Source organism: Ochotona curzoniae, unplaced genomic scaffold, assembly GCF_017591425.1.
Source record: "Ochotona curzoniae isolate NIBS_2020 unplaced genomic scaffold, NIBS_Ocur_1.0 scaffold_4701, whole genome shotgun sequence".
Taxonomy (NCBI): Eukaryota; Metazoa; Chordata; class Mammalia; order Lagomorpha; family Ochotonidae; genus Ochotona; species Ochotona curzoniae.
Genome location: NW_024467122.1, coordinates 81,305,914 through 81,333,201, shown reverse-complemented (window position 1 = coordinate 81,333,201; position 27,288 = coordinate 81,305,914). Strand labels below are relative to the sequence as shown.

Below are 27,288 nucleotides of genomic sequence, written 5' to 3'. Positions count from 1 at the left end.
AGGAGCGCACTACTTACAGAAACTCACAGCAGCTTCTGCACTTGTTTGGAATGAGAAAAGGCACATGACCCAAAACACACTCCTGAAACAAAGCGCCTCCATAACGTGCTGTGACCTTAGCGCAGCACCTCTCGGAAGCCTAGAAACTCCCTCAGTGGAACACAATCCAGGGCAGAAGCAGCCATCCAGGAGGTAGCATCTCCAAAACCTCTCATTCTGAGGCACAAACACATTCCCCCTGAAAATCAGTCTTAACTGGCACGTAATGTATACATCCGGGCTATTTCTGGACACTTTGCACCCAACCCCAGCCAGACCATGATTCCTCAAGACGAAGATGCTGCTAAAATATAGGGCACAGAGTGGGCATCCAGCCCCGTGGTTACAACGCCAACTGGTACACCTGCATCTTGTACTGAAATGTTCTGGCTCCACTTCTGACTCCAGCTTCCTGCCTGCCACCTGTTCCTGGAAGTAGCAGGTGAGAGCTCACGTGGTTGGGTCCCTGCCAGCATCACAGAAGATCTGGATGGAATAGCATGCTCCTAGCTATGACAAGCATTTAGAGTGACCAGCAGAGGGAAGCATGAATATGCTTACTTTGCCTCTCAAAGTTTTGAAGTATTACCAAAAAGCTAAGTGGTACAATTATAGAGTAGACTATCCAGGCCTAAAATGCCATTTCTCCATTTGCGCCCACGCCTATTTTGAAGTGCTATAGGTTTTCCGTCATGGCTCCAGCCAGCGGAACAGAAAACAGGCCTGTGTACTGTGATCCTGGCTGTTCACCGCAGGAGAGAAGATGCTTGTCTACAAGGCCCAGGAGCCCAGGGAAAGTTCAGTGCAGCTCACACCTTCCCAGGCACAGTACACGGCATCTAAAGTGAATCCCAACTGCTTCCTTGCCAAGTGGGACTCCCGAGTTGTCAGGCTTTGGGGAGCACCGCCATGTTTAAGACACAGTCCCTAACGTTTGTCTTAAAACATTGAAGAGTAGGGGGTAGGTAGCCAGTTAGCGCAGTCGGTTAGAGCACAGTGCTAATAACACTGAGATCATGGTTTCGATTGCTGTACAGGCCACATTGGGGCTTTTAACCCCTATATCCTCAAACTGCAATCTGGAGGGATACCACGTGATAGGGGAAAGCCAAGGCCTCAGCTCTTGGTAGAAAAATGCAGGGTCAGCAGTGAAACAAGACTGGTTACAGATCATTTTGAAGATGATCATGGCATGAGGGTGTTTATTTATTATTTTTTTTAATTTAAAAATCTGGTGGGGGTTATTGTGGGTTGCTCCGACTAGGCTGCAGATCCCACTTGTTTATGTGAGGGCCGAGTGTGTGCTGGGCAGAACCAGGCTGGACTGCAACACTCTTTAGTTCCAGTGGAAGACAGCTGGAAACAGAACCAACCCAGCAATTGCAACCACCAGCCGATGGGGCGGTGGACTGTGCCGGGCCCTGTACTTGCTAGTACTCACAAGAATCTGGTCTGGGAACACCTCAGACAAAGCTTTTTTGGGATCTCCCCAATCGAACTCCCGGACTCAGAACCCTTACCATGAAAAGACAGAGGACAGAACAAGTCAATCAAGCACCTCAGCTATATGTTGGCAGTGAAAAACTGGGCAAATGGAGACTCTATGATGGACTATGTCAATCAGTGGATTCTTCAATGACCTCATCATGCTTGGAGTGGCAGGACTGGCAGCAATTCATACCTGCTGAACTATCAAAACCACTTGGGCAAGACCCTCGGAGCATGCCCCACATCTTGGACCTGGGATGGATGGGAAATTAGGTTGGACTTGTCCCTTAAAACCCTCTTTACCTCAGATACATGAAGGAAACAATGTGGACATAATAGTCTTCCCCACTTTCCTGAGCCCTTGAACCTTTTTACCCTAAGTAACTATGTAAAGATTGTCAAAAATATAATTTTAAAAAGTGGAAAAAGTAAAAAAAAAAAAAAGAAGAAGAAGAAGAAGAAGAAGATTTATTTTTATCACAAAGTCAGATATACAGAGAGGAAGATCTTCTATCTGATGATTCACTCCCCAAGTGATGGCAACGGTCAATGCTGTGCCAATCCAGAGCCAGGAGTCAGGAACTTCTTCCAGGTCTCCCACACGAGTGCAGGATCCCAAGGCTTTGGGCTGTCCTTGACTGCTTAGGGAGCTGGAAGGGAAGTGGAGCTGCCGGGATTAGAACCAGCGCCAATATGGGAACCCAGCACATTCAAGGCAAGGACTTTAGCTGCTAGGCCATTGTGCCGGGCCCTGCATGAGGATGCTTATGACATCATTCTTCTCCATCTGCCAAGACCCAGCCATTTTCCATCATAGCAGGTCACAAACAACTTCCTGGCCCTCAAGGTGCTCACATTCTAGTGCAAGATGAAAACCATAATAGCTGTGCAAGCCAAGGCCATGACAAGGCTATGGAGGATGAAGTACATAATGACTGCTACTGTTAACACCTGCTGCCTTGACCTGATTATGCCCCTCTGAAGTTCACATGGGAATCTGATCCCCACTGTGAAGTAACTTAAGCCAACTATGCTGGTTACAGATAGAGACTTGGGGAGGTGGTGAGGATTAGATAAAGTTGTGGGGTACAGCCCCCATGACTGAATCCTGGGCGCTCCGTAAGAGGAGAAGGAGAGCCCAGAGGAGACACAGGTGCTCCCTTCCTCTCCCGATGTGATGTCCTACCAGCAAGAAGGCCACACCAAATCCAACATGGCTCTCAGCCTGACCTTCAGATCTGTGAGTCTAAATAAACTTCTCTTTGCACTTGCTTAGCCTGTGACATTGGGCTATTATATTAGCCAGAGAAAATGAACTAATATACTGTTAGCAAGGCAAAGCAAGCAGTTTATTTCTGACTCTGGAGCAGTGAGAGTCAGAGAAACTGGGCCTTGCAACACAGGTAGCATGTAGTGACAAGGAGGGGACAAGGAAGATCACACAGGAAACCATGATGTCCCTTCCCCCCGGGGAAAACAGTTGGCCTTTACCAGGGTAATATGCACCCTGTGGATGCTGAGATGTCACAGGGACCTTGAACAAGGAGACGGAGACAGTATAGCTTTCACTGGATTGATCTGCATAGCCCTCTTTGGGACCGATACTCATACCAGATGAAGCAAGCTATGACCACTGTCCTGCCTCCTTTTCCATTAGAGCCGGGGCTCCAACTCTGAGCCTCCTGAGGGGAAGGCCAAAACTGGACCTGCATTTACTCCCTGAGCTACAGCAGCATTTCACAGGAGCCCATATTCTGCAAATGATGTCTGGCAAGCAGTCGCACGAAAGGGTTGAGGAATCTCAGCCTGCACAGGTCCTCATTGCTCCTCACACATTGGCAAGAGCTCTTTCACAATCTCCGTGTGTCATTCTGTCTCCCACCAAGCACCAACAGTAGAAGCTGACTGTACATTGGCTGTGAGCAACACACAGAGTCCCAGCCGCAAGTCCCATGGCCATTCCAGCCTGAAGCGCACAGCCTGACTGCAGCTGCACACAGCTGCCCCTCACCAGCTCGGGTCTCAGCCCTGGCAGCATGGGCAACCCCAAGGACCAGCCTAGCATGCTGAGGGCTCTCACAGAGACTCAACACAGAGCACCAGAGAAAGAAGGCATGACAGCGAACAGCCTTCCAAGGCACAGACAGCCCTGGCCAAGAGGCAAGAAGTCAGGACCTCAGGCAGAGATGGAACAGCGAGGGGTGACCACAAAGAAGATCACACACCTTCTGGGACGTCAGTCTCCTTGTGTGTAACTGCAGTAATTCCACCTGTCTTCAAGGTAGGGGAGTGGAGAGAGAGGCAATGTGAACTAGCTCCCTTCACTTATGAACTTGCTCTTCTTACAAAATTGATTTTGTTTAACCTCACATTTCTGGATTCTCCTCTCCTGAATACTGATTCTCAATGTCCTTTAACATTCTCAGAATTATTCCTACTTTAGGAACAAAAGAAAAAAGTGAAGGGGCCTGTCGCAGTAGCCTAGTGGCTAAAGTCTTCCCCTTAAACACGCTGGGATCCCATACGGAGGCTGGTTCTTATCCCGGCACCACCACTTCCCATCCAGCTCCCTGCTTGTGGCCTGGGAAAGCAGTTGAGGATGACCCAAGGCCTTAGGACCCTGCACCCATGAGGGATACCTAGAAGAAGTTCCTGGCTCCTGGCTTCGGATTGGCACAGCACCGGCCGTTGGGGCTCACTGGGGGAGTGAATCATCGGACGGAAGATCTTCCTCTCGGTCTCTCCTCCTCTCTGCATATCTGACTTTGTAATAAAAAATAAATAAATCTTAAAAAAAAAAATAGAGCCAAGGTGGAAAACAGACAGAAAACCCACCCTCACGAAAGTACCAGGAAAGACACCAGATACTTAAGGACATGCACTATTTTCCTTCCTTTAAAAAAAAAAAATTATTATTTATTTATTTATTTGCAAGAGCTACAGCAGGAAGGGGGAGACACAGAAAGATCTTCCATCTGCTGGCTCACTCCCTAAATGGCAAGAACAGCCAGGCTGAAGCCAGCAGCCAGGAAGCAGGAGCCAGGAACTTCTTTCAGATCTCGCATGTGGATGAATGGGCCCAAGAACTTGTTCATTTCTCACTGCCTTTCCTAGGCCATTAGAGGGGAAGTGGAGCAGCTGGGACTGAACCAGCACTCCAACAGAATGCAAAGTTGAAGACAGCAACTGCCACAATACTTGCCCCCGCCCCCCTTTTTTTTTAATGATTTATTTATGCTATCAGCATTGTGGCATAATATGCTAATCCTCCACCGAAGTGTCATCATCCCAAATGGATGCCACTCTGTGTCCCAACTGGTCCACCTCCAATCCAGCTCCCTCCCAGTGGTTTGGGAAAGCAGCAGAGGATGGCTCAAGTTCTTGGGCCGCTGCACCCATGTGGAAGTCAGGGAAGAAACTCGTGCTCCCAGGTCTAGGCATTGTGACCATTGTGCGGGTGAACAAAATGTTCTCTCTCTCACTCCTCTCTGTAAATCTGCGTGTCAAATAAAACACATTTATTTATTTAGAAGGCAGAGTTACAAAGGGATAGGAAGACAGACACACACAGAGGAGAAAGAGAAGGAAGATAAAGAGAAAGGGAAAGAGAAAGGGAAGAAGGAGAAAGACAAAGAGAAAGAGAAAGAAAAGGGAAAGAGAGAAAGAGAAGGGGAAGGGAAGAGAGAAAGAGAAAGAAAGAGAGAGAGATTGGGAAGGGAAAGCGATCTTTCATCTACTGCTTCATTCCCCAAATGGATATGAAGAACCTAGGTGTTTTCTGCCTTTGGTAACTGCCTTAATGGCTTGGCTGGGGGGCTGTGTGAACACCGGGCCAGACAGTCTACGTGACACCCGGCAGGACACCTGGCAGGTCCCGTAGGCAGATCACTCCTCAGGAAGGAGGTACCTGGTGTTTGATAAGATTCACCGCCCTACAGCTCATCGATTTGTACATTTTGAAAGTTGCTTGCTTCAAATCCACCAATAGAAGCCTGCTAAATCATGACTATAATTAATAGCCTAAAATGTATAAGAACTGGGGGGCTCTGGCTCTTGTTCACACTTCTTTTGCCTTCCCTGTGGATCCTGCAGCAGCTGAGTCTGCGCCCCCACTCCCCCCCAGCCCTGCAGACTTCAGACTTGACGATTATCCGGGGATTTCAAAATCTGGCACAACAGATACAAGAACTGGGGCTGAGCCAGGCTGAAGCCAGGATCCTGGAGCTTCACCCAGGTCTCCTACATGCGTGGCAGAGGCTAATGACTTGGGTCACGTTCCACTGCTTTCCCAGGTACGTGATTAGGGAGCTCGATCAGAAGCAGAGCAGCAGGAATATGAACGTGTGCCCATATGGGATACCGGCATCACCGGCATTAACAAGCCCATACCACAATGCTAGCCCGATTGACTATTTTATACAAGGCACCATCCAGGGTACGACATGGAGCATGGGGAAGGCACTGCTGAGTCTGGTCACTCTCCAAACTGAACGTAAACCAGCTCAAGGTCACCCCAACGCTTACCTATCCACAGCTCTGTCCAGCAAGTAGAACAGAGCCTGAAGTACCACGTGTTGGACTGACTTGTGGGGGTGATGCAGTCTGGCAGTGAAGAGGGCAATGGAGGCTCCCGTTGGGTCCCGAACATCCTACAGCAAGTTAAAAAGGGAACATTCAGAAATCAGAGAGAAAGTCACAGCAGCCACTGAAGTTTCCATCCCAAGTGAAGGAAACAGATGCTGGCCACACTTGCCTAACCTGGCCCTTGGAAAAGAAAGCATGCTCGAATCCTATCATGCCTGGCTCTCCATGGATCATCCTCCTTCAGTGCGAGAAAAAAAGAAAATTCTCAGGCCCAGCAGGTTAGCCTAGTGGCTAAAGTCCTCACCTTGCATGTGCTGGGATCCCATACGGACATTCAAGGCGAGGACTTTAGCTGCTAGGCGCTGGGCCCCATCCACTAGTTTTTTTTCTCCCAAATGACCAAAAAAACTACACCAATCCAAAGCCAGGAACCAGAAGCTTCCCCCCGGCCTTCCATGAAAGTGCAGGATCCTAAGGCTTTCTCAGGAAAAAAGCAGGGAGCTAGATCAGTCAGAAGCAGAGCGAGCAAGACAAGAACCGGTACCAGAGGCAGGGATGCCACTGCCTCGAGTGGAAGCATTAGCTAGATGAACCAATGCACCAGCCCCAAAATAAACAAATTAAAAAAGAAGAAGAAATATGGAGCCAGTGTAATAGCTCAACAGGTTAATTCTCTAACTGCAAGTGCCCAGAAACCCATTTGGGCACCAGTTCGTGTCCCAGCTGTTCCACATCGCATTCAGCTCCTTGCTTGTAGCCTGGGAAAATAACAGAAAATGGCCCAAGTCTTTGTGCCCATACATCCATGTGGGAGACATGGAAGAAGCCCATAGCTCAAAGTTTTGGATTGGTCATATCTGGGCATTGCAGTCATTTGAGGAGTGAAACAGCAGATATTTATCTCTCCTCTCTGTAAATCTAGCTTTCTAATAAAAATAAAATAAATTAAAAAAAAATGAAGCATGAATCTGACACATTGGACACCAACTCCAAAGGCCTTCATGAACTGGCCCTGAGGAATTAATGCAGAAACTTCTCTGTGTCAGCCACCTGATTCTCTGTAATTCAATTATTACTAGTAATTCCAGTTCAGTTTGCTTTTTTTTTTAAGATTTATTTATTTTTATTGGAAAGTTAGATATACAGAGAGGAGGAGAGACAGAGAGGAAGATCTTCCGTCCAATGGTTCACTCCCCAAGTGACTGCAACAGCTGGAGCTGAACCAATCTGAAGCCAGGAGCTCTTTCAGGTCTCCCACATGGGTGCAGGGTCCCAAGGCTTTGGACTGTCCTCAACTGCCATCCCAGGCCACAAGCAGGGAGCTGGATGCGAAATGGACCACCAGGATTAGAACTGGTGCCCATATAGGATCCTGGCACGTTCAAGGCAAGGACTTTAACCACTACGCTATTGCACCAGGCCCTCCAGTTCAGCTTTAACCAGAATAATTTGGTGCACAATGGCATGGCTATTGTACATCTGTCCCTGAGGATGGAGACTCTAGAGCCAAGATAAGGTATCAATGAATCCAGCTGGACCCAGATGAAGGTCACAAGGGGCTCAGGAACTCACCAGGATGGTGAACTTGCCACTGAGGATTTCCGAACGGAGGGGCTCCTCATGAGGTTTCAACTTCACAATCCCTTCCTTCCTGCGTGTTTCCTGAAACAGAAGAATGTGGGAAGATGAGCATAGATGCAAGGATGCAGATCCAGGCAGCTCTGTGCAACCAGTGCTCCTCAGTGCAGAGGAGGCCCATGAAGTCACAGGAGTGAACCACGACTGGCTCTCAGAATTCCTTCCCAATCACCTCAATCACCTCAGGGGTTACTTCGGCAAGGGTATGTTCTCTGAAGCACTAGGAATACGAATCCTGAAAACCAAACAATATTCAAAGCACTTCAGGAAGTCCAGATGTGTGCATCTGGCCTAAAGACACCCACATCACATGTGAGACTGCGCACATTCCACACCCAGGCCTCCTGAATACAACTTCCTGTTTGTGTAGACCCTGGAAGGCAGCAGTGATGACAGCCCGTGGAGTGGGCTCCCACCACGCATTCCAAGACCTGGATTGAATTCCACACTCCTGAACTTGGAACCCCAGCCAGGGCAACCCCTTTAAGTGAACCAGGGGACAAGAATTCTCTTTCTCAAACAAATAAATTTATAAGGGGCAGGTGTTTTGTGTGACAGTTAAGAGGCCAACTGGGACACCTCCATCTTAAAGCACTGGGTTACAGTCCTGCCTCTACTCCCAATTTCAGAATCTGAGAATCAGCAGATGAGAGCTTAAGTATTGGTTCCCTAGCCATAGGGAGGGAGACCTGTGGGAGACCTGGCCATAGGCTGCCCTACCCCCATCTGGGTATTTAGGGAATGAAACAGCTATCTGGTCTGCCTGCCTGCCACTTCTTACTTCTACTTTAATACATTTTTTTAATTTTAAGGTTTTTTTATATTAAAAAAAAGTTTAAGTTATTTTTATGTTATGTAAAAAGGAGGGGGATAGGAGAGGAAGAAAAGAGGAGGGTAATGAAGAAAAGAAGGAAGAACTTCCACCCACCTCTTCACTACTGAGATTCCCACAACAGCCAGAGCTGAGCCAGGCCAAAGCCAGGAGCCTGCAATATCATCTGGGTCTTTCACACGGGTAGCAGTGTCCCAAGTATACACCATCACCAGGTACATTAGCAGAGAACTGGACCAGATGTAAAGCTGCTAGAACTCAAACAAGCCCCCCATGGGATGCTGGTATGGCAGACATCTGTAGTTTAATTGGCTACACTACAATTGTTTGCCACAGGTGAACAGAAAAACAGGATTTTTTTGCAAGGCAAAGAGACAGCACACCCTCAGACAAAAGTACAGGCAACCTCAAAAGCGAGAACTGCAGGAATGCCATTGTGTCACAGCCAGTAAAGGCTGCTGCTCGTGATGCCACCATCCCAAAAAAATGCTGGTCCATTCATGAGTCCCCACTGCTCAGCTTCCAGGCCAGTTCCCTGCAAATGTCCCTGGGACGGCCACAGAACATGACCCACATGTTTGGGCTCCTGCCAACAAGGGAGACCCAGGTGGAGTTTCTGGTTTCTGGGTTCAGCTTGGCTATGGCAGTCATTTGGGGAGTTAATCAGTGGATGAAAGATTCGTTTGTTAGTGTCTATCTCTCTTGGTTATGCTATCTTTCAAATAAAATAAATAAACAGAAAATAAAAGTTTAGTCCAAAAATCTTGAAACATATGCATACAAAGGATCTTTACAAATACTGTGGAAAAGAGCAGGCACTGTAGCAAAGCAGGTTGAGCAGCCCTAGATAAATTTAAGTATTCCGGGCCCGGGTGTGATGGCGCAGTGATTAAGGTCCTCACCTTGAACACCCCGGGATCCCATATGGGCACCGGTTCTAATCCCGGCAGCCCCACTTCCCATCCAACTCCCTGCCTGTGGCCTGGGAAAGAAGTCGAGGACGGCCCAAAGCTTTGGGACCCTGCACCCGCATGGGAGACCTGGAAAAAAGTTCCTGGCTCCTGGCTTCGGATCGGCATAGCATCGGCCGTTGCGGTCACTTGGGGAGTGAATCACCGGATGGAAGATCTTCCTCTCTGTCTCTCCTCTCTGTATATCTGCCTTTCCAATAAAAATAAAAAAATAAATCTTTAAAAAAAAATTTTTACGTATCCGAATGCAGAGAGCTGGTTTGAATCTCGGCTGCTCTGCTTCCAATCCAGCTTCCAACTAAGGCCTTGGGAAGGCACTGGAAGGGGTCCAGTGCAATAGTTCATTGGCTAAATCCTCACCTTGCATGCACTAGGATCTCGTATAGGTGCCAGTTTGTGTCCCAGCTACCCCACTTCCTATTCAGCTTCCTGCTTGTGGTCTGGGAAAGCAGTGGAGGATGGCCCAAAGCCTTGGCACCCTGTACCCACGTGGGAGACCTGGAGGAGACTCCTGGTTCCTGGCTTCAAATCAACTCTGCTGCAGCTGTTTTGTCCACCTGGGGAGTGAACCAGTGGACGGAAGATCTTTCTCTCTGCTGTATGTCCCTTTCTCTGTAAACCTGCCTTTCCAAGTAAGTAAGAAAGAAATCTTTCTTTAAAAAAAATGTGGAAGGCACTGGAAAACAGTTCCAACATCTGGGTCTCAACCACCTTCGTGGCAGACTTATAGACCTTGTTAACTGTTTTAGCCTGGCATAGACCTGACTGTTGTGTGCTCAACTGCAGAGTGAACCAACTGAGAGAAGAAACCTCTGTTCACCTCTGTGGAGCTGCAATGTCTGCTGGTTTGCTCAAGAGCGGGGCAGGCCACAACATCCACCAGCTCACACAAACATCAAGACAGAGGGGGCAGACTATGCCGCATAAGGATCTAGCATCCACTGATACATGTGAGATCTGGGTCCCGGAGTTGGTCTGGTGGGAGAACTTGGGAAACTCCCCTGGTGGGCCATAGCTCTCACCGATGAGCATGTGATTCAGGCCAGAGTGATGGTCAGGCTGGACAAAGTAGCTCCACTTTATCAGCAAGTTGTTTCTGGGGTTGACAGGACAAGGCAGGGCTGGGCGAAATCTTAGCACACTGTCATGTGCAGGAGTCAGGATGGAGTGCGGGATAAGCTGGGCTAAGCTATCAACCTACTGATTTGCATGAAAGCCAGGGATGGGGGCAGACTGAACAGGAGTAGGCTACAGCACCCGCCAGCAAGAACTGGGACTGAGAACAGGCCAGAACAGCAAGGCTGCAGCACCCACAGGCAAAGGTCAAGATGGAAAATGAGCTATGCCAGGCTGGGTCACAACAACCACTGGCACCCACTGGTATGTACAAAAGCTGAATGGGATGCAATATAGGCCAGACCAGTCTGCAGTACACACTGGCATGCATAACAACCACGGATGGGAGAAGGCCCAGTGGGGGTTACTGGGGATTGCTCCAACTGGACTGCAGTTCCTGCTGGTGTACGTGAGGCCCGAGTGTGTGTTGGGCACAGGTTGGCTGGGCTGCAGCATTCATTGGTTTATGTAAGAGTTGCTGAAGACAGAACTGACCCAGCAACTGCAACCACCAGTGTGTGTGTGTGTAGGCTTATGCAGGTGATCAACTGAGCTGGACCCTGCACTATCTAGCACACACAAGAGTCAGGTCTGGAGTCACTTCAGATCAAGTTTTTTTGGAGACCCCCCACCCCACAACTGAGCCACTGGACTCAGATTTGCATCCACAGGGAGAACTGCAGGATCTGTGGTCTGACCATGAGTGCATGTGTCAGAATTAGGTCTCATCAGTCGCTAAGACGGTGCAGTGGCCAGCATGTCCAGATGCACACAGGGGATACTGCAGTGCATTGGGGCCTGCAGAGGAATATCTAGTACCACAGCTGAGAATGGAGGGCAGGACAAATTAGACAACTCTCCCAGCCCAGCATTGAAAACATGTATCTGGGTAAATGGAGACTCTGAGATGGACTATGTCAATCAAGGTACCTTGGAAGGGTTTCTACATCCTTGGAGCAATGAAATGAACAAAACTACCAACATCACCTGAGCAGAACCCTCAGAGCATGCTCGATACTGGGGACCCTGGGATGACATCGGGTGGCCATCTCCCAGCCCTGGTACTGATGTGGTTAGGATGGTGAGTGCAGCTTCTGCCCTTCTCTTTCCCTACAATCCCCCAGATACAGGAAGGGAGAAAAAAGAAAATTAGAAATAAGGGTCTCATACACTTGCCTCTAATCCTCAATCCGTCCCACCCTAATCAGCGGTCCACATGGGCATACATTCTTCTCAATTATGTAAATATCATCAAAAATGAATCTTAAAAAAAATCTCAGTCTCCCTCTCCATCACTGTGCCTCTCAAATAAACTAACCTTAAAAAAAAAAAAAACCTGTGGAAAATACATTTTGTGAAAAAAACTGCTTGGTTTTGCACAAAATAAGTATCTTCATAAAATATTCAGGCAGAGCATCAAAGTTTTTAACCATGCAGCAGCACTGATAATGAAACATGGACCCAAGAATAGTTTGGAAACATACATCCTCCAGGCTTAGGCCTCTCTGTCAAGCACAGAATCCTCCTCTAGCTTACACTGTCTTCAACAATTCCACAAGCCTTCATCTTTTCATCTTCTTTGGCTCTTTTTTTTTTTTTAAGACTTATTCATTACTGCAAAGGCAAAGTTATGAAGAAAAACAGCAAGAAAGGAAGGGACAGCAATCTTCCATTCATTTTTTTACTCTCCAAATGGTTGCAAAGGTGGGCTGGGCTAGACCAACCCAGGAGCAAGGAACTTCATCCAGGTCTCCTATATGGGTAGCAGGGGCCCAAGAACTTGAACCATCTTTTTCTGCTTTCTCAGGCAATTAGCAGGGAGCTGGAATAGACACCAATATTTGAATTAGCACTCCAATATGAGATGCTGGCGTCACAAACAGTACCACAATGCCAGTCTCCCAGTTTTCCTTGAAATGACAAGGTTCACCACTCACATTCTCTATCTTAGCACAACAATGACCAAGCAAAATCTCTCTTGGTTTTCCTATTTCTTTGGCTACTCCTCCTAAGTCTCTTTTGTGGGCATTTTTTCATTCATTTACTTACTCAACTTCACTCATTCATCCATTTACTTAGGTCACATACTCATTCATTACTTTTGCAAATATTTGCAGGGCAACAATTACATAACTGGTCCTGAACAAGGTGTCTTTGTTTATATTCTTCTCTTCTCCATCTCTAAAATTGCATTCCAGTGCTTTCTGAGGCAAGGCAACAAGTGAAGGGAATGCTAGCAGTGTGACAACAGGAGAGTAAATGTCCTACCACACAGATTCAAACACAATATTCAAAATAACGCAGTGCGAGTCTGAGGTGAGGCTCACCTCCTGAGATGACCGCCATGCATTCCCAAGGCCCCAGGACCCAGCTCTGCTTTGGTCACCTGAGATAACTATTTCCCACCCAGACTTACTGTCTGATCCAGCTGTGTGGAGCACAGGTTTGTATGGATCTGCCAAAGGCACTTCAGGCTTCACAGGACCAACTCCACTCACAACCTTGTCTACACATACAGTGTCTCCTAAGACACTGAATGCCACTGCCATTTGCCCTGACACCCATGTTGGAAACCCAACACCTGGCACAAGCATTTGGCCTAGCAGCCTCTCTTATCAGACTGCCTGGATCCAACAGCTGCTTCCAGTTCCTAACCCCAGCTTCCTGCTAGTTACATTCTGGGAGGCAGTGATGGTGGCTCCAGTCCTTGCATCCCTGCCACCAAACCCGGGAAACCTGGGCTGAGCTCCTGGCTCCAGCCTGGGCCCAGCTCTGGTCATTCCAGGCATTTGAGGAGTGAACAAGAGGATGGACATTCTCTCTGTGCCTCTCACATGAACACAAATATACATACATACACAAATTATTCCCTTCACACAGGCTTCCTGCACACGCCTAGCTGTGCTTCCACCAAGCCCAGGGCAGCCCCATCACAGCATTTCTCTAACTGCTTACTCTTTCTGTCATGTGACCTCTGCACCTGGAAGATAGTGGAAATGTAATGAGTATCTTTTGAGCGAATGAATAACCACAGAGCAGACTGGCCCATAAACTAAATGTAAGTGAGCTTCAGCCCTAAACTAATCCTAGTCTTCATTATGCCAATTTTGAGTAATTCTCTTTAATACAGGTTGTTGTTTTTTTCTTGTTTTGTTTTGTTTTGCAAAACAGAGAACAGACACAAATGATCTTACATCTACTGGCTCACTCCCCAAATGCTCACAACACCTGGAACCTGGGTTGGGCCAGGCCAAAGCTGGAAGTACATTTTGGGCTTCCCACCTGGGTGTCAGGGAGCCACGGCCTTGAGCCATCTGCCGCTGCTTCCCAGGCTCTGCAGGAGCAAGGAGCTGGAACGGAAAGCAGACCTAGGACTTGAACAGCAGCACCCTGCTATGGGATACGGGCATCCCAAGCAGCTCCTTCACGTCTGCGCCAAATCCCTGCCCCTCTCCCCAACTTCATTCGGGACGTTTTTGTTTCTGTTTTTAATTTCAGGAGATTTTTATCCCTTCAGGATTTCTGACCCCAGAGTAACAAGTGACACAATGTTTCATCCAGGAAAAGACAAATATCAGCACAGAATCAAACTCTATATGTCTTCAACAAACAAAAATCCAAACAAAGAGCAAAAGCAGAAAGAGGCTCATGCAAATACCCTAGCACAGAGGTACTGGGGAGACAACAGACCACGCAACACTGCCTGGGGCCAAGGTTCCTCTGCCTCGGTTAGACTCACTAAGCCCAGCACAGCCCCAAAACCCCCAGTGACACAGCAAACCAGTGAAGCAGGCAAAGCTGCGACCAGAGGCCAGTGAGGAGAGCTAGCACCCACACTGCAGCAGGGGTGAGCCAGGACCACGCCAGGCTACATGCTCAGCTTCACTCCTCTCACATTCTGTGTGGCATCCTGGTCTACAACCAAAATGCAGACACAGGAGTTTGGGTCTGCTCTGGAGGGTAAGACACTCAGGTCTATGATTAGAGGGCCTGAGTTCAATACCCGCCTCCAGCTTCTGGCTCCAGCGTCCTGCAGTGTAGATCCTGGGAGGTAGCAAGTGACAGCTCAAGTGATTGGGACCCTGCCACCCATGTGGGAGATCTGGATTGAATTCTGAGCTCTCAACTTTAGCCCACCCCAGGCCTGGCCTTCTTATATATTTGAAAAAGGAACCAGTAGATGCTTTCTTCTGTCTGCTCCTCAAACACATCTCTGCTCACCCCAGTTCCCACAAGAACTCTTGGATGCTGATCCCAGGGAGAACAGTCAGGGAAGCAATGTGCAGTGTGTAGAGTCCAGCCGGGAGCGGAGCAGCACTCAGAGAACTCCTCCACCCTCCACCCTGTGCCCCACACCCAGAGCACCCCGCCCCGCACCCGACAGCCAGGAGTGCCCGCCCCACTCAGCATACTCTGTAACAGTGGAACAGCTCTATGGCACGGAGCACATCAAACTTCCTGGCCATGAGGAACTTGACAGCCACATTCCATGAGAGCGGGGAGACGTTGTACTGCACCGTCCACTTGTTAATCTCTTCAAGAAACTGCTTGGTGGCCTGTGTGACAAAGAAAGTGAAAGATGAGTAAGAATAGAATACACCGATGGGACCAATCAGCAAACAAGCAGATATAAACTGTCATCCTTTTCCCTCAAGTAAATATAAACTCAGAAATGCACCTCAGGGAGCAGGGAAAACAAAAAGTAGAAGATAAGCTGGAAAAAAGAAAGAGCTAAATCTCCCTCTCTACCTCTCCTCTCTGTAAATCTGTCTTTCCAATGAAAGAAATTTTAAAAGAAAGAAATAGCTAAAATCCATACAACTCTGTAGGGGCAGAGCCAGGTTTGTTCAGAGAGCTGGCCCAGGGAAGCACAAAAAATAATAGGCACAGACCAGCACTCCGGAAGGAAATGCAAATCACTGTTCCCAAATAAAACAAAACAGGGCTTTCTTCTCTTTTGTTCTGAAGCGCCCTCTTATGGTAACAGTGAGAGGAAGTGCGGCAGCAGCGTAGGTCCATAAGTCAACTGGACACAGCAAAGCAATCTGCACACGGTTTAGCTCTGGGATTAGCAGGACTGCCCCAAAACAGCAAAAACTCCAATAGCAAGAATTTAACCAATCTGAGCCCGGCGCTGTAGCCTAGTGGCTAAAGTCCTTGCCTTGCATTCCCGGGGATCCCATCTGGATGCTAGTTCATATCCTGGCTGCTCCACTTCCCTTCCAGTTCCTTGCCTGTAGCCTGGGAAGGCAGTGGAGGACAACCCAAGGTATTGGGACCCTGCACCTACATGGGAGATCCGGAGGATGCTCCTGGCTCCTGGCTTTGAATCAGCTCAGCTCTGGCGATTGCAGCCGCTTGGAGAGTGAACCAGTGGATGGGAGCTCTTTCTGTCTCTGTAAATCTGACTTTCCAATAAAAGTAAAATAATAAATCTTTACAAAATTTATTCAATCCAAAAGTGGCCTGTCTTCTGTGTTCACTGACCCCATGTACCCAAGACATGCAGAATGGCCCCTCTGGAAGTGGATTTGGGTAGCGTGACTATAAAAATAGGAAAGGGAGGAGGGAACTTTTTATTTTCACTGTGTGACCACAAACTGGCAAGATATCTGCTTCTAGAACTGTTCTTAGCACCATTTCTCCCTCTTTTGACCCGAATTCTACTCTAGCCAAACTACCCCCTGTTTCATCAATTGATCACTAATCAAATTGAGATTTTTTTTTTTGCCTGTCAAGTAAACAAAGAGCTGAGACAGTGCTGCGTGCATGCTCTCAGCTGTAGAGCTTTCCGCACAGCTCTGCTGTCCTGCCCCTCCATGCTGTCCATGGCGCACTGACACAACGAGAATGCTGAGTGGTCACCTAGCAGCCCCATCTCCAAACTACCCACGTTCAGATGAAGCTGCTCAGACTTACTAGTCACTTGTTGTGCTTGTGTTGGTTAGTGTAAGAAACGAAAAAACGAGATTCCCTTTCAAAGGAAAAGTCTGATTTATCGTGAATCAGGTAATTCTCTCTTTACTGATTTCCAACTGAAAAACTAGGAAGGGTGTAGGAAAAGGTGACAGCAACAATCTATTTCACAGACATGGCAACAAGTCCCACCTTAAAAGTAGCATCCCATTGGCTGATACTGATGATGGAACCGCCTAACTGGAATCCCAGCAGAGTGGGCAACACCTGATCCGCGTGTCTCCAGGAAAAGACACAGCTCTTCTCAAGCAGAGAACGTCAGAGCCAGGGGCAGCAAATGAGCTTTCCCAGCCTCAACAGAGGTGACCCAGCTCACAACACCAGGGAAGAAGAGGTCCAGCTAATAAACCTGGCAAGCCTGGTACAGGCAGACAGCCAAGAAACAAAGGCCATGAAGAAAAGCTTTCAGGCCATCATCGCTGTGGCACACAACCAGCCAAAGCCAGACCAGAGCAATAAGCCCGAAAACAACAGGACCCACTTGGAATGCTCCCACACAGAAGTCTGAGTGCTGGGTCACTGTGGGAGTGAGGACCGGAGGGCACAGCTCCAGCCAGGAAGGCCAGACACCTGGGCAAGTGGCCTTTATTCTGCAGTTAACATCATATCTTCTGAATCCACTCCTCCGGTGGGCTTCTCTGGTGTTAACTTTCAGAACAGGACCTCAGAGTAACGGAGCATTTCCACATCGCTGAGCTGTTTCTCATAAAAGTGATGAACACCACAATCAAGAAGGGGCTGAAGGAGAATACCGGAAGGACCTCCGTGGGGATGGGAGGACGAGGGTTGACATGGCCACATCACAGATCCAGCTGTTGGGATCACCTCCTGGTTCTCACAAACAGGCTCTACCCTAATAAGAGACAGGCACTCAGGCTTCACACACTTCCTTCAAAGTGTATCTTGCCTCCATTTCTTACTAAACTCAGTACCCCTCTCCCCAGCCGCCCAGACTCCCAGTCTCAATGTTCTGAGGCTCCCTGGGTTGTCGCCTTGAGCTGACCTCTGGCCCCCTGCTGGCCAGCATGTTTTTCTTGGCTTCCAGCACGGGAACAATTCCTCCTGGTTTGGCCCGACCGAGCCTTGCATGAACAGAGTCCAGTGTACTGTAAACAATGATGTGATATTTACAGACAAGTACACACACACACCCCCCACCTGCTCCGTAAGGCCTCACACTCACCCTCCCACCTCCCCATCTGCCTGGGGTCTCTGCAAGGTGTCAGGGAGCAAGGCTCATCAGACCTGCTCTCTGTAACCCACGGTTTCAGTTCAGTAGAAGCACTCAGCAGAGATTAACGCATGGTCCTGCTGTTTACCAGAGAGAAACAAGCTGTAGCAACTTTAATCAGCAACATACTCTCTGGAAGAGATTACTGAAATTCTTGAAATCATTACTGGGTGCATTTCCTGGTGAAAGATAGATGGGGCCAGAAAATGAGTCACCACTTAGGAAACACTTCACTTCAGGAGAGGGGCCTGAATCTCCAGGCTGGTGAGGGGCCACACTGCCCACACCTGGCACATAAGGAATGGCCACAGCTTCAATGGCCATGGTTTTCCTTTGGGAGAGGGCATGAGTGATTATATCAAAAAATACTAGCAAGACCACTTACAACCCCCTCAACCACCTTCTCAAGGTTTGGGTAAGATACAGTTAAGCAAAGGCAAAGGACTTATTTGAATGGCAGCCTACTTTTACAATCCAGCTTTAAATGGGAGGGGGGGGGACGGCATTGCGGTGCAGTGTGGTAAGCTGCAATTTATAATCCGAGAGGCCCACTTCTGATCCTGCTTCATGCTTAGTGTGGCTGGGAAACAGCACATGATAGCCCCAAGTACTCGGGTCCCTCCCATCCCCGTCAGAGACTCAGAGTTCCTGCTTCCTAGCTTTGGGCTGGCCCTCTCCTGGCTGTTGTGGCTACTTGGGGAGTGAACCAGCGTTTGAAGATTGGCCTCTCATTCTCATTATACCTTTCCAACCAATAAATAAACCTCTAAACAATGAACAAAAACCAGGTTTCTCCCATCTAAGTACTAACCAAAACAACTTGAGCAGGACCCTTGCAGCATGCCCCACATCAGGAACCTGGGATGGGTGGGAGGCTGGATGGGGCTTCTCTTTTCTTTCTTACCCCAGATACAGAAAATAATAATAATAATAATAATAATAATGTGCAAACAATGGTTTTACCCACTTTCCTGTAGCCCTTGACCTTTTGTGCCCTAATCAACTATGTAAAGATTATTGAAAAAAAAAAAAAAGTTTCTGGGCTATGCCCATGAAGACACAGAGTCTAAAGAACCTGATAGAAAACATCTGAGAAATCCATCCTGCTAATCAGGGGCCACCCTGGACACCATCCACTATTGTTGCAATAATAGCAGTGGAGAGAATATACCGACAGCACAGTCCTCAGGTTATACCCAGCTCCCAACGGTAGTCACAACTTCGAGGTGAGTTTTGGCCAAAGAGGCCAGCCAACTGAAAACGCCAAGAAGTGCTGGTGCTCTGGGTTCCACAGGTGCAAACATTAACTACCGTGTCCCAGGCCAATCGCGCAGAGTGAAGGGCTGGCCCGGGAGAAACCTGCTCTGCAGCACACTGAGTGTCTCTTTGGAGGTCTGAACAAAGAACAAAGTCTGGGAGTCAGCAAGAACCCAATCTCCCTCTCATTGCTGCGTGTTCCTTGAGCAAATCACATCAGCTCTCGAAGCCTCCATCTCCTCACAGGCAAACATGGGTCTGGATCCTGCCACAGGCACAGAACCTCACCCCACTCAACCCTCCCCGCTGTGCCTGGCATGGGGCAGGCTCTGAAGGGAGAAACCTCCCATCGTTCCTCACTCCAAGTATTTCTCCCAAAACTTGCTCTCTGTAGGAGGTTCCTGGGAGTCCTCTGGGAATCTGTTGTTTGCCTTTAATCTGTATCAAGCAGCTCTCCATCCCATTTTTATGAATGCAGACCAGAAGCCTCCACTGTGTGATGAGACTGCAAGGGGAGAGGCCTCTCACGCCACCCTGCAGGGCCCTGCCCCAGTTCAGAAGAAGCTGACCCCAGATGGAGTTCAACTTCTCCCTCCTCCACATCCTTTCTTCCTGCCTGTAGGCTACACCAACAGCATCTGGCCCTGAGGACAACTTCTCCTTGAGAAAGGAAGGGTGTTCTAAACAGGAAAGTGTTCCAGGGTAGAACATGGGGCTGGCATCGACCCAATCTGAAGTCACCTCTATAATTCAGCAAGTGCGAGGCTTCGCAGTGTTTCAGCAACAGATGCATTAGAAACGCCCTCGCTTCTGACTGTCTCCCACCTTTCCGGATTTACAGCCTTCTTCAGCGTTCCTCAAGCTGCTCAGTAACAGAAGATGAGCCAAGAACAAAATACCTCTGACAAGGAGTGGCATGTTAGATTTCCAAACTCACACTGCAATGTTTTCACTACCACTTTGTCACTGTGCCAGACAGGACATATACCCATTTTGTGGTATTATTATTATTATTGTTATTATTATTATTGGAAAGTCAGATTTGTAAAGAGAAGGAAAGACAGATCTTCTGCCTGTTGGCTCACTCCGCAAGTGGCCACAATGACTGGCCGATCCAAAGCCAGGAGCCTAGAGCTTCTTTCTGGATCTCCCATGTGGGTGCAGGGTCCCAAGGTTTTTGGGCCGTCCTGGACTGCTTTCCCAGGACACAAGCAGGGAGCTGGAAGGGAAGTAGAGCAGCCAGGGACACGAACCAGCACCCACACAGGATCCTAACCCATGCAGAGTGAGGACTTTAGCCACTAGCCTACTGTGCTGGGCCCAAAAAATGATGTTTCTTAATAGGATTTTACTGTACTGTATAAGAAAAAAAATTGTTATTTTTACAGAACAATACAACAAAAAAATCTCAGGGGAGATTTGGCACAGTGGCTAAGATGACCGAAGCACTTGGGACCCAGCCACTCATTCGGGAAACCTGAATTCCCAGCTCAAAGCCAGCCCCAGCCCCAGCAGCAGCCCTAGCTTTTATAAGCATTTGGGGAATAAACCAATGAATAACAACAGTCTGTGTATCTGTGTCTCTCTTTGGCTTTCTGTGCCTTTCCAAAAAATTCAAAGTCAATCAATAAGGGTCAGCATTGTAGAACAGTGGATTAACCGCTACTTGTGATACTGGGAACACCAGTTCAAATCCCAGTTGTTCCGTTTCTTTTTTTTTTTTTTTTTTAAGAATTATTTTATTCTTATTGCAAAGTCAGATATATATACAGAGAGGAGGAGAGACAAAGATCTTCTGTCCGATGGTTCACTCCCCAAGTGGTCACAACAGAGCTGCGCGGATCCAAACCCAGGAGCCAGGAACTTCCTACAGGTGTCCTTGTGTGTGCAGGGTCCCAAGGCTTTGGGCTGAACTCAATTGCTTTCTCAGGCCACAGGCAGAGAGCTGGGTGGGAAGTGCAACTGCTGGGATCAGAACTGGTGCCCATATGGTATCCCAGCGTGTACAAGGCGAGAACTTTAGCCACTAGGCCACCATGCTGGGCCCCCAGTTGCTCCATTTCTGATCCCTCTGTTACTGTGCCTGGGAAAGCAACAATGGGAGAAGGCCCATATAGGAAATCCGGATGGTGTTCCCAGCTACTGGCTTAAACCTGGCCCATCCCAAAATATCATAGTCACTTGGGGAATAAACTGAAGAAGGAAGATCTCATCCCCTGTCTCTTTCTATGCCTTTCAAATAGATTTTTAAATCTTTAAGGGGCCAACACAGTGGCTTTATAGGCTAAATTCTCCAAAAGCAGTGCTGGCATCCCATATGGGCACCAGTTCATGTCCAAATGGTTCCACTTTAGAGCTAGCATCCTACTTATGGACTCAGAAAGCAGCAGAGGATGGCAAATCCTTGGGCTCCTGCACACAGAAGGAGACCTGGAAGAAGCTCCTGACTCCTGGCTTCAGATCAGCTCAGCTCCAGCCACTGGAACCATTTGGAGAGTGAAACCGCAGATGGAAGATCTCTCTGCAAATCTGCCTTTCAAATAAAAATAAATCTCCAAAACAATAAAATAAAAATTTTTCAAAAAAAAAATCTGAAGAAGGAGGTGGGGAAGTCACCTATAATCCATCATATAACACAGCTGTTACGATTTAAAAACTTAATTCAACAGAGAAACACTAATGAACATATTAGATCATGAGACTATGTCTGCACGATCATGGCAAGGGAGGGGAGGGAGGAGAGGGGAGGAGGCAGAAGAAGGGAGGGGAGGGAGAGAGAGACCCAAGGGTGGGGAAAGGGCAGGACATGGGGCACAGGGGCAGAAAGGACGCTGCCAGCCATCCTGGTCAGGCTCCCTGCCCCCGTGGCAGCACTTCAGGCTGGCTGCAAAAGTATTATTCCAGAGAAAAGTCTCTCAGCCAGCCAGTGTCGTCGTCACCCAAGCATTTACAGGGAGTAGTTGCTGACGGCCTACTCTGTGCTGAGCAATGCAGCAGCTGCTGTTAGGATCAGAGAGGGCCCGGTATGGTAGTCTAGCAGCTAACGTCCTCGCCTTGCACGTGCCATGATCTCTTATGGGTCCTGGTTCATGTTGCGGCAGCCCACTTCCCATCCTGCTCCCTGCTTGTGGCCTGGGAAAGCAGTTGAAGACCGCTCAAAGCATTGGGGCCCTGCTTCCATCTGGGAGACCTGGAAGAAGCTCCAGGCTCCTGGCTTCGGGTCGGTACAGCTCTGGCTGTATTGCCTTTTGGGGAGTGAACCAGTGGGTGAATGATTTTCCTCTCTGTCTCTCCTCCTCTTTGTATATCTGACTTTTCAACAGCTATTTTTTTAAAAGATCTATTTTTATTATGGTTTTTTTTTTATTGGAAAGGCGGATATACACAGAGGAGAGACAGAGAGGAAGATCTTCCGTTCGATGAGTCACTCCCCAAGTATGCGCAACGGTTGATGCTATGCCAATCCGAAGCCAGGAGCCAAGAACTTTTTTCCAGGTCTCCGACGCGGGTGCAGGGTCCCAAAGCTTTGGGCCGTCCTCGACTGCTTTCCCGGGCCACAGGCAGGGAGCTGGAAGGGAAGCGGGGCTGCTGGGATTATAACCAGTGCCCATATGGGATCCCGGGCGTGCTAGGCGAGGACCTTAACCACTTGCGCCACCGTGCCGGGCCCAATAGTTATTTTTATTGAATAAATAAATCTTTAAAAAATAAAAAAGGTAACTGATACTATTAGGGACTGTTCATCAAATCAAAACTGAAAGCTGTACCAACCAATCATTTCAGAAACCCTTGGGCCTAACATCCACCACAGCTGAAACCAAGTGGGACTGGCCATGAAATATAAGACTCTCCCGTCTGTAATCAGGCAGTGTCCCAGTCCCAAAGAGGAGAAATTAGAAATCTCTAGTGCAGGGTTGTGGGGTGGGGTGAAGACTCCAACGAGGCCTCAGCTTCAGGCCACACTAAAAGGCCAGGGTTAACTATGCCTTTAAATCTGAAAAGCCCCAGCTAAGGGTCAGCTCTGTCCCCACTCTGCCAGTGACAGCCTCAGATCAGGAACGGTATGTCTCCAACTACAACTGAAAGGATCAATATCCCAGGCTCCTGGTTCCCTTCCCCCATCAGAGGACTTCAGCCACGTGCTACAGTGAAGGCACTAACCCACGTGTTCAGGACAGGTTGCTTTATGCAGACCAAGGAGCATGGTCCAGTGAGAAGTAACAAGGGGAGCAGCCTGTGAGGCAGCATTTAAACATGCTGAAAGGGCCCGATGCTGTGGCCTAGCAGCTAAAGTCCTCACATTGAGTACACCGGGATCCCATATGGGTGCTGGTTCTTATCCTGGAAGCTCCGTTTCCTATCCAGCTCCCTGCTTGTGGCCTGGGAAAGTAGTCAAAGTCAGCCCAAAGCCTTGGGATCCTGCACCCGCTTGGGAGACCTGGAGGAGGTTCCTGGCTCCTGGTCTCAGATCGGCACAGCACTGGCCGTTGCGGTCACTTGGGGAATGAATCATTGGAAGGAAGATCTTCCTCTCCGTCTCTCTTCCTCTTTGTATATTTGACTTTGCAATAAAAAGAAATAAATCTTTAAAATAAATAAATAAATAAACACGCTGAAGAAGCAACTGAGCACACTTTAGGCTGCACAACCTTGCTGAGTATCACAAACAACAGAAAGAAACCCAAGGCCCAGGGAACCTGAGTAAGCTGCCAAGGTCAGTCAAATATCAAGCGGCAGGAATGAGGTTGTGAGGTGGGACTCCAAATCCTAGTCTTCCCACCTCACCAGCAAGCCTTGACAAATGCTGGCATCCACCATTCCCTTAATCAGGTTACATACACACCCTGGGTGATGGTTCTTCACACAGAACTACTCAAAGAACACACAGGACAGGCTGGCTGTACAGAGGAGGATGAGGCACAGCAAGGAGAGCATTTTCCACACTCCCTTCAGTAGAGTTTTAAGTTTGATTTATAAAACTGCATTATGCACTGGAAAATAAACTTTTTAAAAAAGATTTATTTTTATTACAAAGTCAGATATAGAGAGAGAAGAGGAGAGAGAGGAAGATCTTATGTCCCCTGATTCACTCCTCAAGTGACCTCAACGGCAAGTGCTGTGCCGATCCGAAGCCAGGAGTCAGGAACCTCCTCCAGGTCTCCCACACAGGTCCAGCGTCCAAGGTTTTAGGCCATCCTCGACTGCTTTCCCAGGTCACAAGCAGGGAGCTGGCTGGGAAGCAGGGCTGCGGGATTAGAACCGGTGCTCATATGGAATCCCAGTGCGTTCAAAACAAGGACTTTAGCCACTAGGCCATTGCACCGGGCCCACCCCCACAGACTTCTAAACAGAGGCATACTGACAGCGCAGAAACGAGAAGAGGATGTACTTAAAAGTGAGAGAATGAACATACATTCATTCATGCACCAGTGTGGTCTACCCACACAGAGAAACCCCATCACGAGAGGGCCAGAGATTTACCCACGGGACAGATGAGGCCTGAGGCAGTATCTCCAAGCCTGGCCAGGGCCAGAGTGTGACCTTGCCACTCTGTGTCTTTACTCAGGCAGGAACTAGTACCCTAATAGAGTCAATAAACGGGGTTGGCACGAGTTGAGCCACCTGAGAGTTTTGTGGCACTTTCATGTGGTCACCATGGAGGCTCTTCCCTCCTTGTCCCAGGAGAGACAATGATGTATCCTGGGAAGGGAGGTGGGCAAGGGTGGATGGGATAGGAATGCAAGCATCCCAAGCAGCTACTTAACCCGTTGCACAATAGCACCCATTCTTGAACACAGCATTTTATTTCTTTTAAAGATTTATTTTAGTTTTATTGGAAAGTCGGATATACAGAGAGGAAGATCTTCCATCTAATGACTCATTCCCCAAGTGTCTGAATCAGCCAGAGTAGCACCAATCTGGAACCAGGAACCAGGAGTCTCTTCCAGGTCTCCCACACAGGTGCAGGGTCCCAAGGCTTTGGGCTGTCCTTGAATGCTTTCCCAAGCCACAAGCAGGGAGCTGGATGGGAAGTGGGGCTGCTGGGATTAGAACTAGCACCCCTATGGGCTCCCCAGTGCATGCCTGGCAAGGACTTTAGCCACTAGGTTACTGCGCTGGGCCAGAGCATAATATTTTAAAAGCTGTTCCTTATCTTCATTTTGGTAATTAGATTTGTTAAAAATTTTTTCATTTATTTTCAATTTATTTGAACGAGAGAGAGACAGAGCTCTTTCATCTACTGGCTCATTGCTCAAATGCTCTCAACAGCCAGGGTTGGACCAGGCCACAGCTAGAAGCCAGAAACCTAATCCAGCTCTCCCAATGTGTGTCACAGCGGCCTGCTGCCTTCCAGGGGATGAGCTGGCAGGAAGGTGGAGCCAAACCAGGACCCAAATCCAGGCACCTTGTTAAGAGATGCAGCTGTCCCGTGGCATCTTAGCTGCTGCAACAAACTCCTAATCTAGAACGTGGTATTTTTTAAAGAATCCTAAGTTAGGCCAGCAAATGATGACTAGTTTATTGACCCTCTTTATTTCAAGGCTAACAGGAGTAAGTCAAGGAGGCAAACAGGTAAAAGATTCCGAGTGCTCAAATGAGCCCTCGACAGGGATGTTCCGCAGTGGGGAGTGGGCCACGCTCACTCTCTCGCTGGAGGTAGAAGCCAATCACTTGTTTACCAGAACATAAGTGGTCATCTCTCCTTTCAGGCTTCAAAAGCACTCTTCCAGGCGAAGGTTATCAAGGAAGAAGAACTCCCAGAGTCAAGGGGGGAAATAATTCAACAAGTAAACAAGGAAGTCAACAATTCCCGATTGCACAGGAGAAAATGCATGTCAAGAGGTTGAGGGGCAAAAGAATAAAATACAGAGTGAAAAAAAAATTAAAAAAAAAAAAGAACTCTACAGAATAAACAGGAAGCTGCTCACCCATTTGCTAACGTGAACTCATCCCAATTCCCAGGGAGACAGGGTAGCCGGTCGACCGACCACAGGAAGAAACGAAAGGCATTTGGCCACTGGCTACCAGTTTCTGGGGCTCAACAGAGCATGGGCCACAAGAAATCCAAAGACCTCCGTGGTGGAGAGACCTCTGGGAATGATTCTTAAATCTTCAGCTACTTATCTGAAAAGCACAGAAGCTGAGAAGCAGAGCTCTCTCAATTCTTATTTTTCCATCCAGTTCATGGCTGACGCTACTATTAGAAGTAAACCTCAGGCTGTGCAAAGAGAAGTGAGAGTGTCCCTGGACAAATCCCGGGCACACACGGCAATGATGAGGCGATAAAGAGAGGGAACTAATATTTGCTGGACATGACATTTACTGTAGGAAAGGTGAACAGAAAACCTCACCAACGCTTGCTGAGAGTTTCATACCAAAAGGATGCAGGAACAACTACACTGTACTAACCCAGACCAAAGAGAAAGACAAGTTGAAATACTGAACGGGTTTCAAAGAGAACCATGTAATACTAGGTAGGCAATGTGATTTCCAAGAGCCACATTTTGGCAGGAAGAGGCTGGATCCCGGCAACTCTGAGACCAGCGCTGCCGATGCCAGGTTATAAGCCAGTCCTGCTGCAGTATACACTCACTCAGGCAGGTCCAAATCCCTGGGCCGTCAATATCCTCATCCAAAAACAGATAACATCTGCCTAACTCACAAGATCAAATAGCTAGCTACCCTGGAAGGTTGCGTCAGTCCAGCTACTCAGATTAAAATAATGCAACACCAAACCTTAATAACAGCTAATGTTTACTGGGCGCTGACGTTTAACCACATGTCAGCCACTGAAACTAAGCCAGGTAGCAGTTCTTCTCCGTTGCTCTGGGGGGGCTGATACTATCATTATCCCCCATATTACAGAAAGGGAAACTGAGACTTCCAGCTGTTAAGTAACTTGTTCAAAGTTCTAAAACAAGAAAAGTGGAGGAAACTGAATCTCTGACCCTGGAAAATCCACATGTTTACTCTCTTCATTACAGTGCTTTTAAAAATGCAGATCGAAGGGCTGTGGTTTAGCATTTTGGTTAAGACGATACTGGAATGTATCAGTTCAAGTTCTAGTCCTCTCCACATTCCAGCTTAATGTGTCTGGGAAGCAGGAGGTGACAGCAAGAATTCAGGCCCCTGCCACCCACGTGGGAAAATCGGAT

The 27,288-nt window shown here is 48.2% G+C and overlaps 1 protein-coding gene across 1 annotated transcript in view; it reads right to left on the bottom strand.

The window, feature by feature from the left end:
• The window catches only part of PTPN9 (protein tyrosine phosphatase non-receptor type 9), an 82,155-nt gene that overhangs the window by 35,309 nt on the left and 19,558 nt on the right, over positions 1-27,288 (bottom strand). Inside the window, exons 2-4 of the mRNA XM_040968461.1 lie at positions 15,081-15,224; positions 7,684-7,773; positions 6,052-6,176 (exon numbers count right to left, since the gene is read on the bottom strand). Coding sequence (XP_040824395.1) covers positions 6,052-6,176; positions 7,684-7,773; positions 15,081-15,224 — 359 coding nt within the window. The remainder of the gene's footprint in view (positions 1-6,051; positions 6,177-7,683; positions 7,774-15,080; positions 15,225-27,288) is intronic.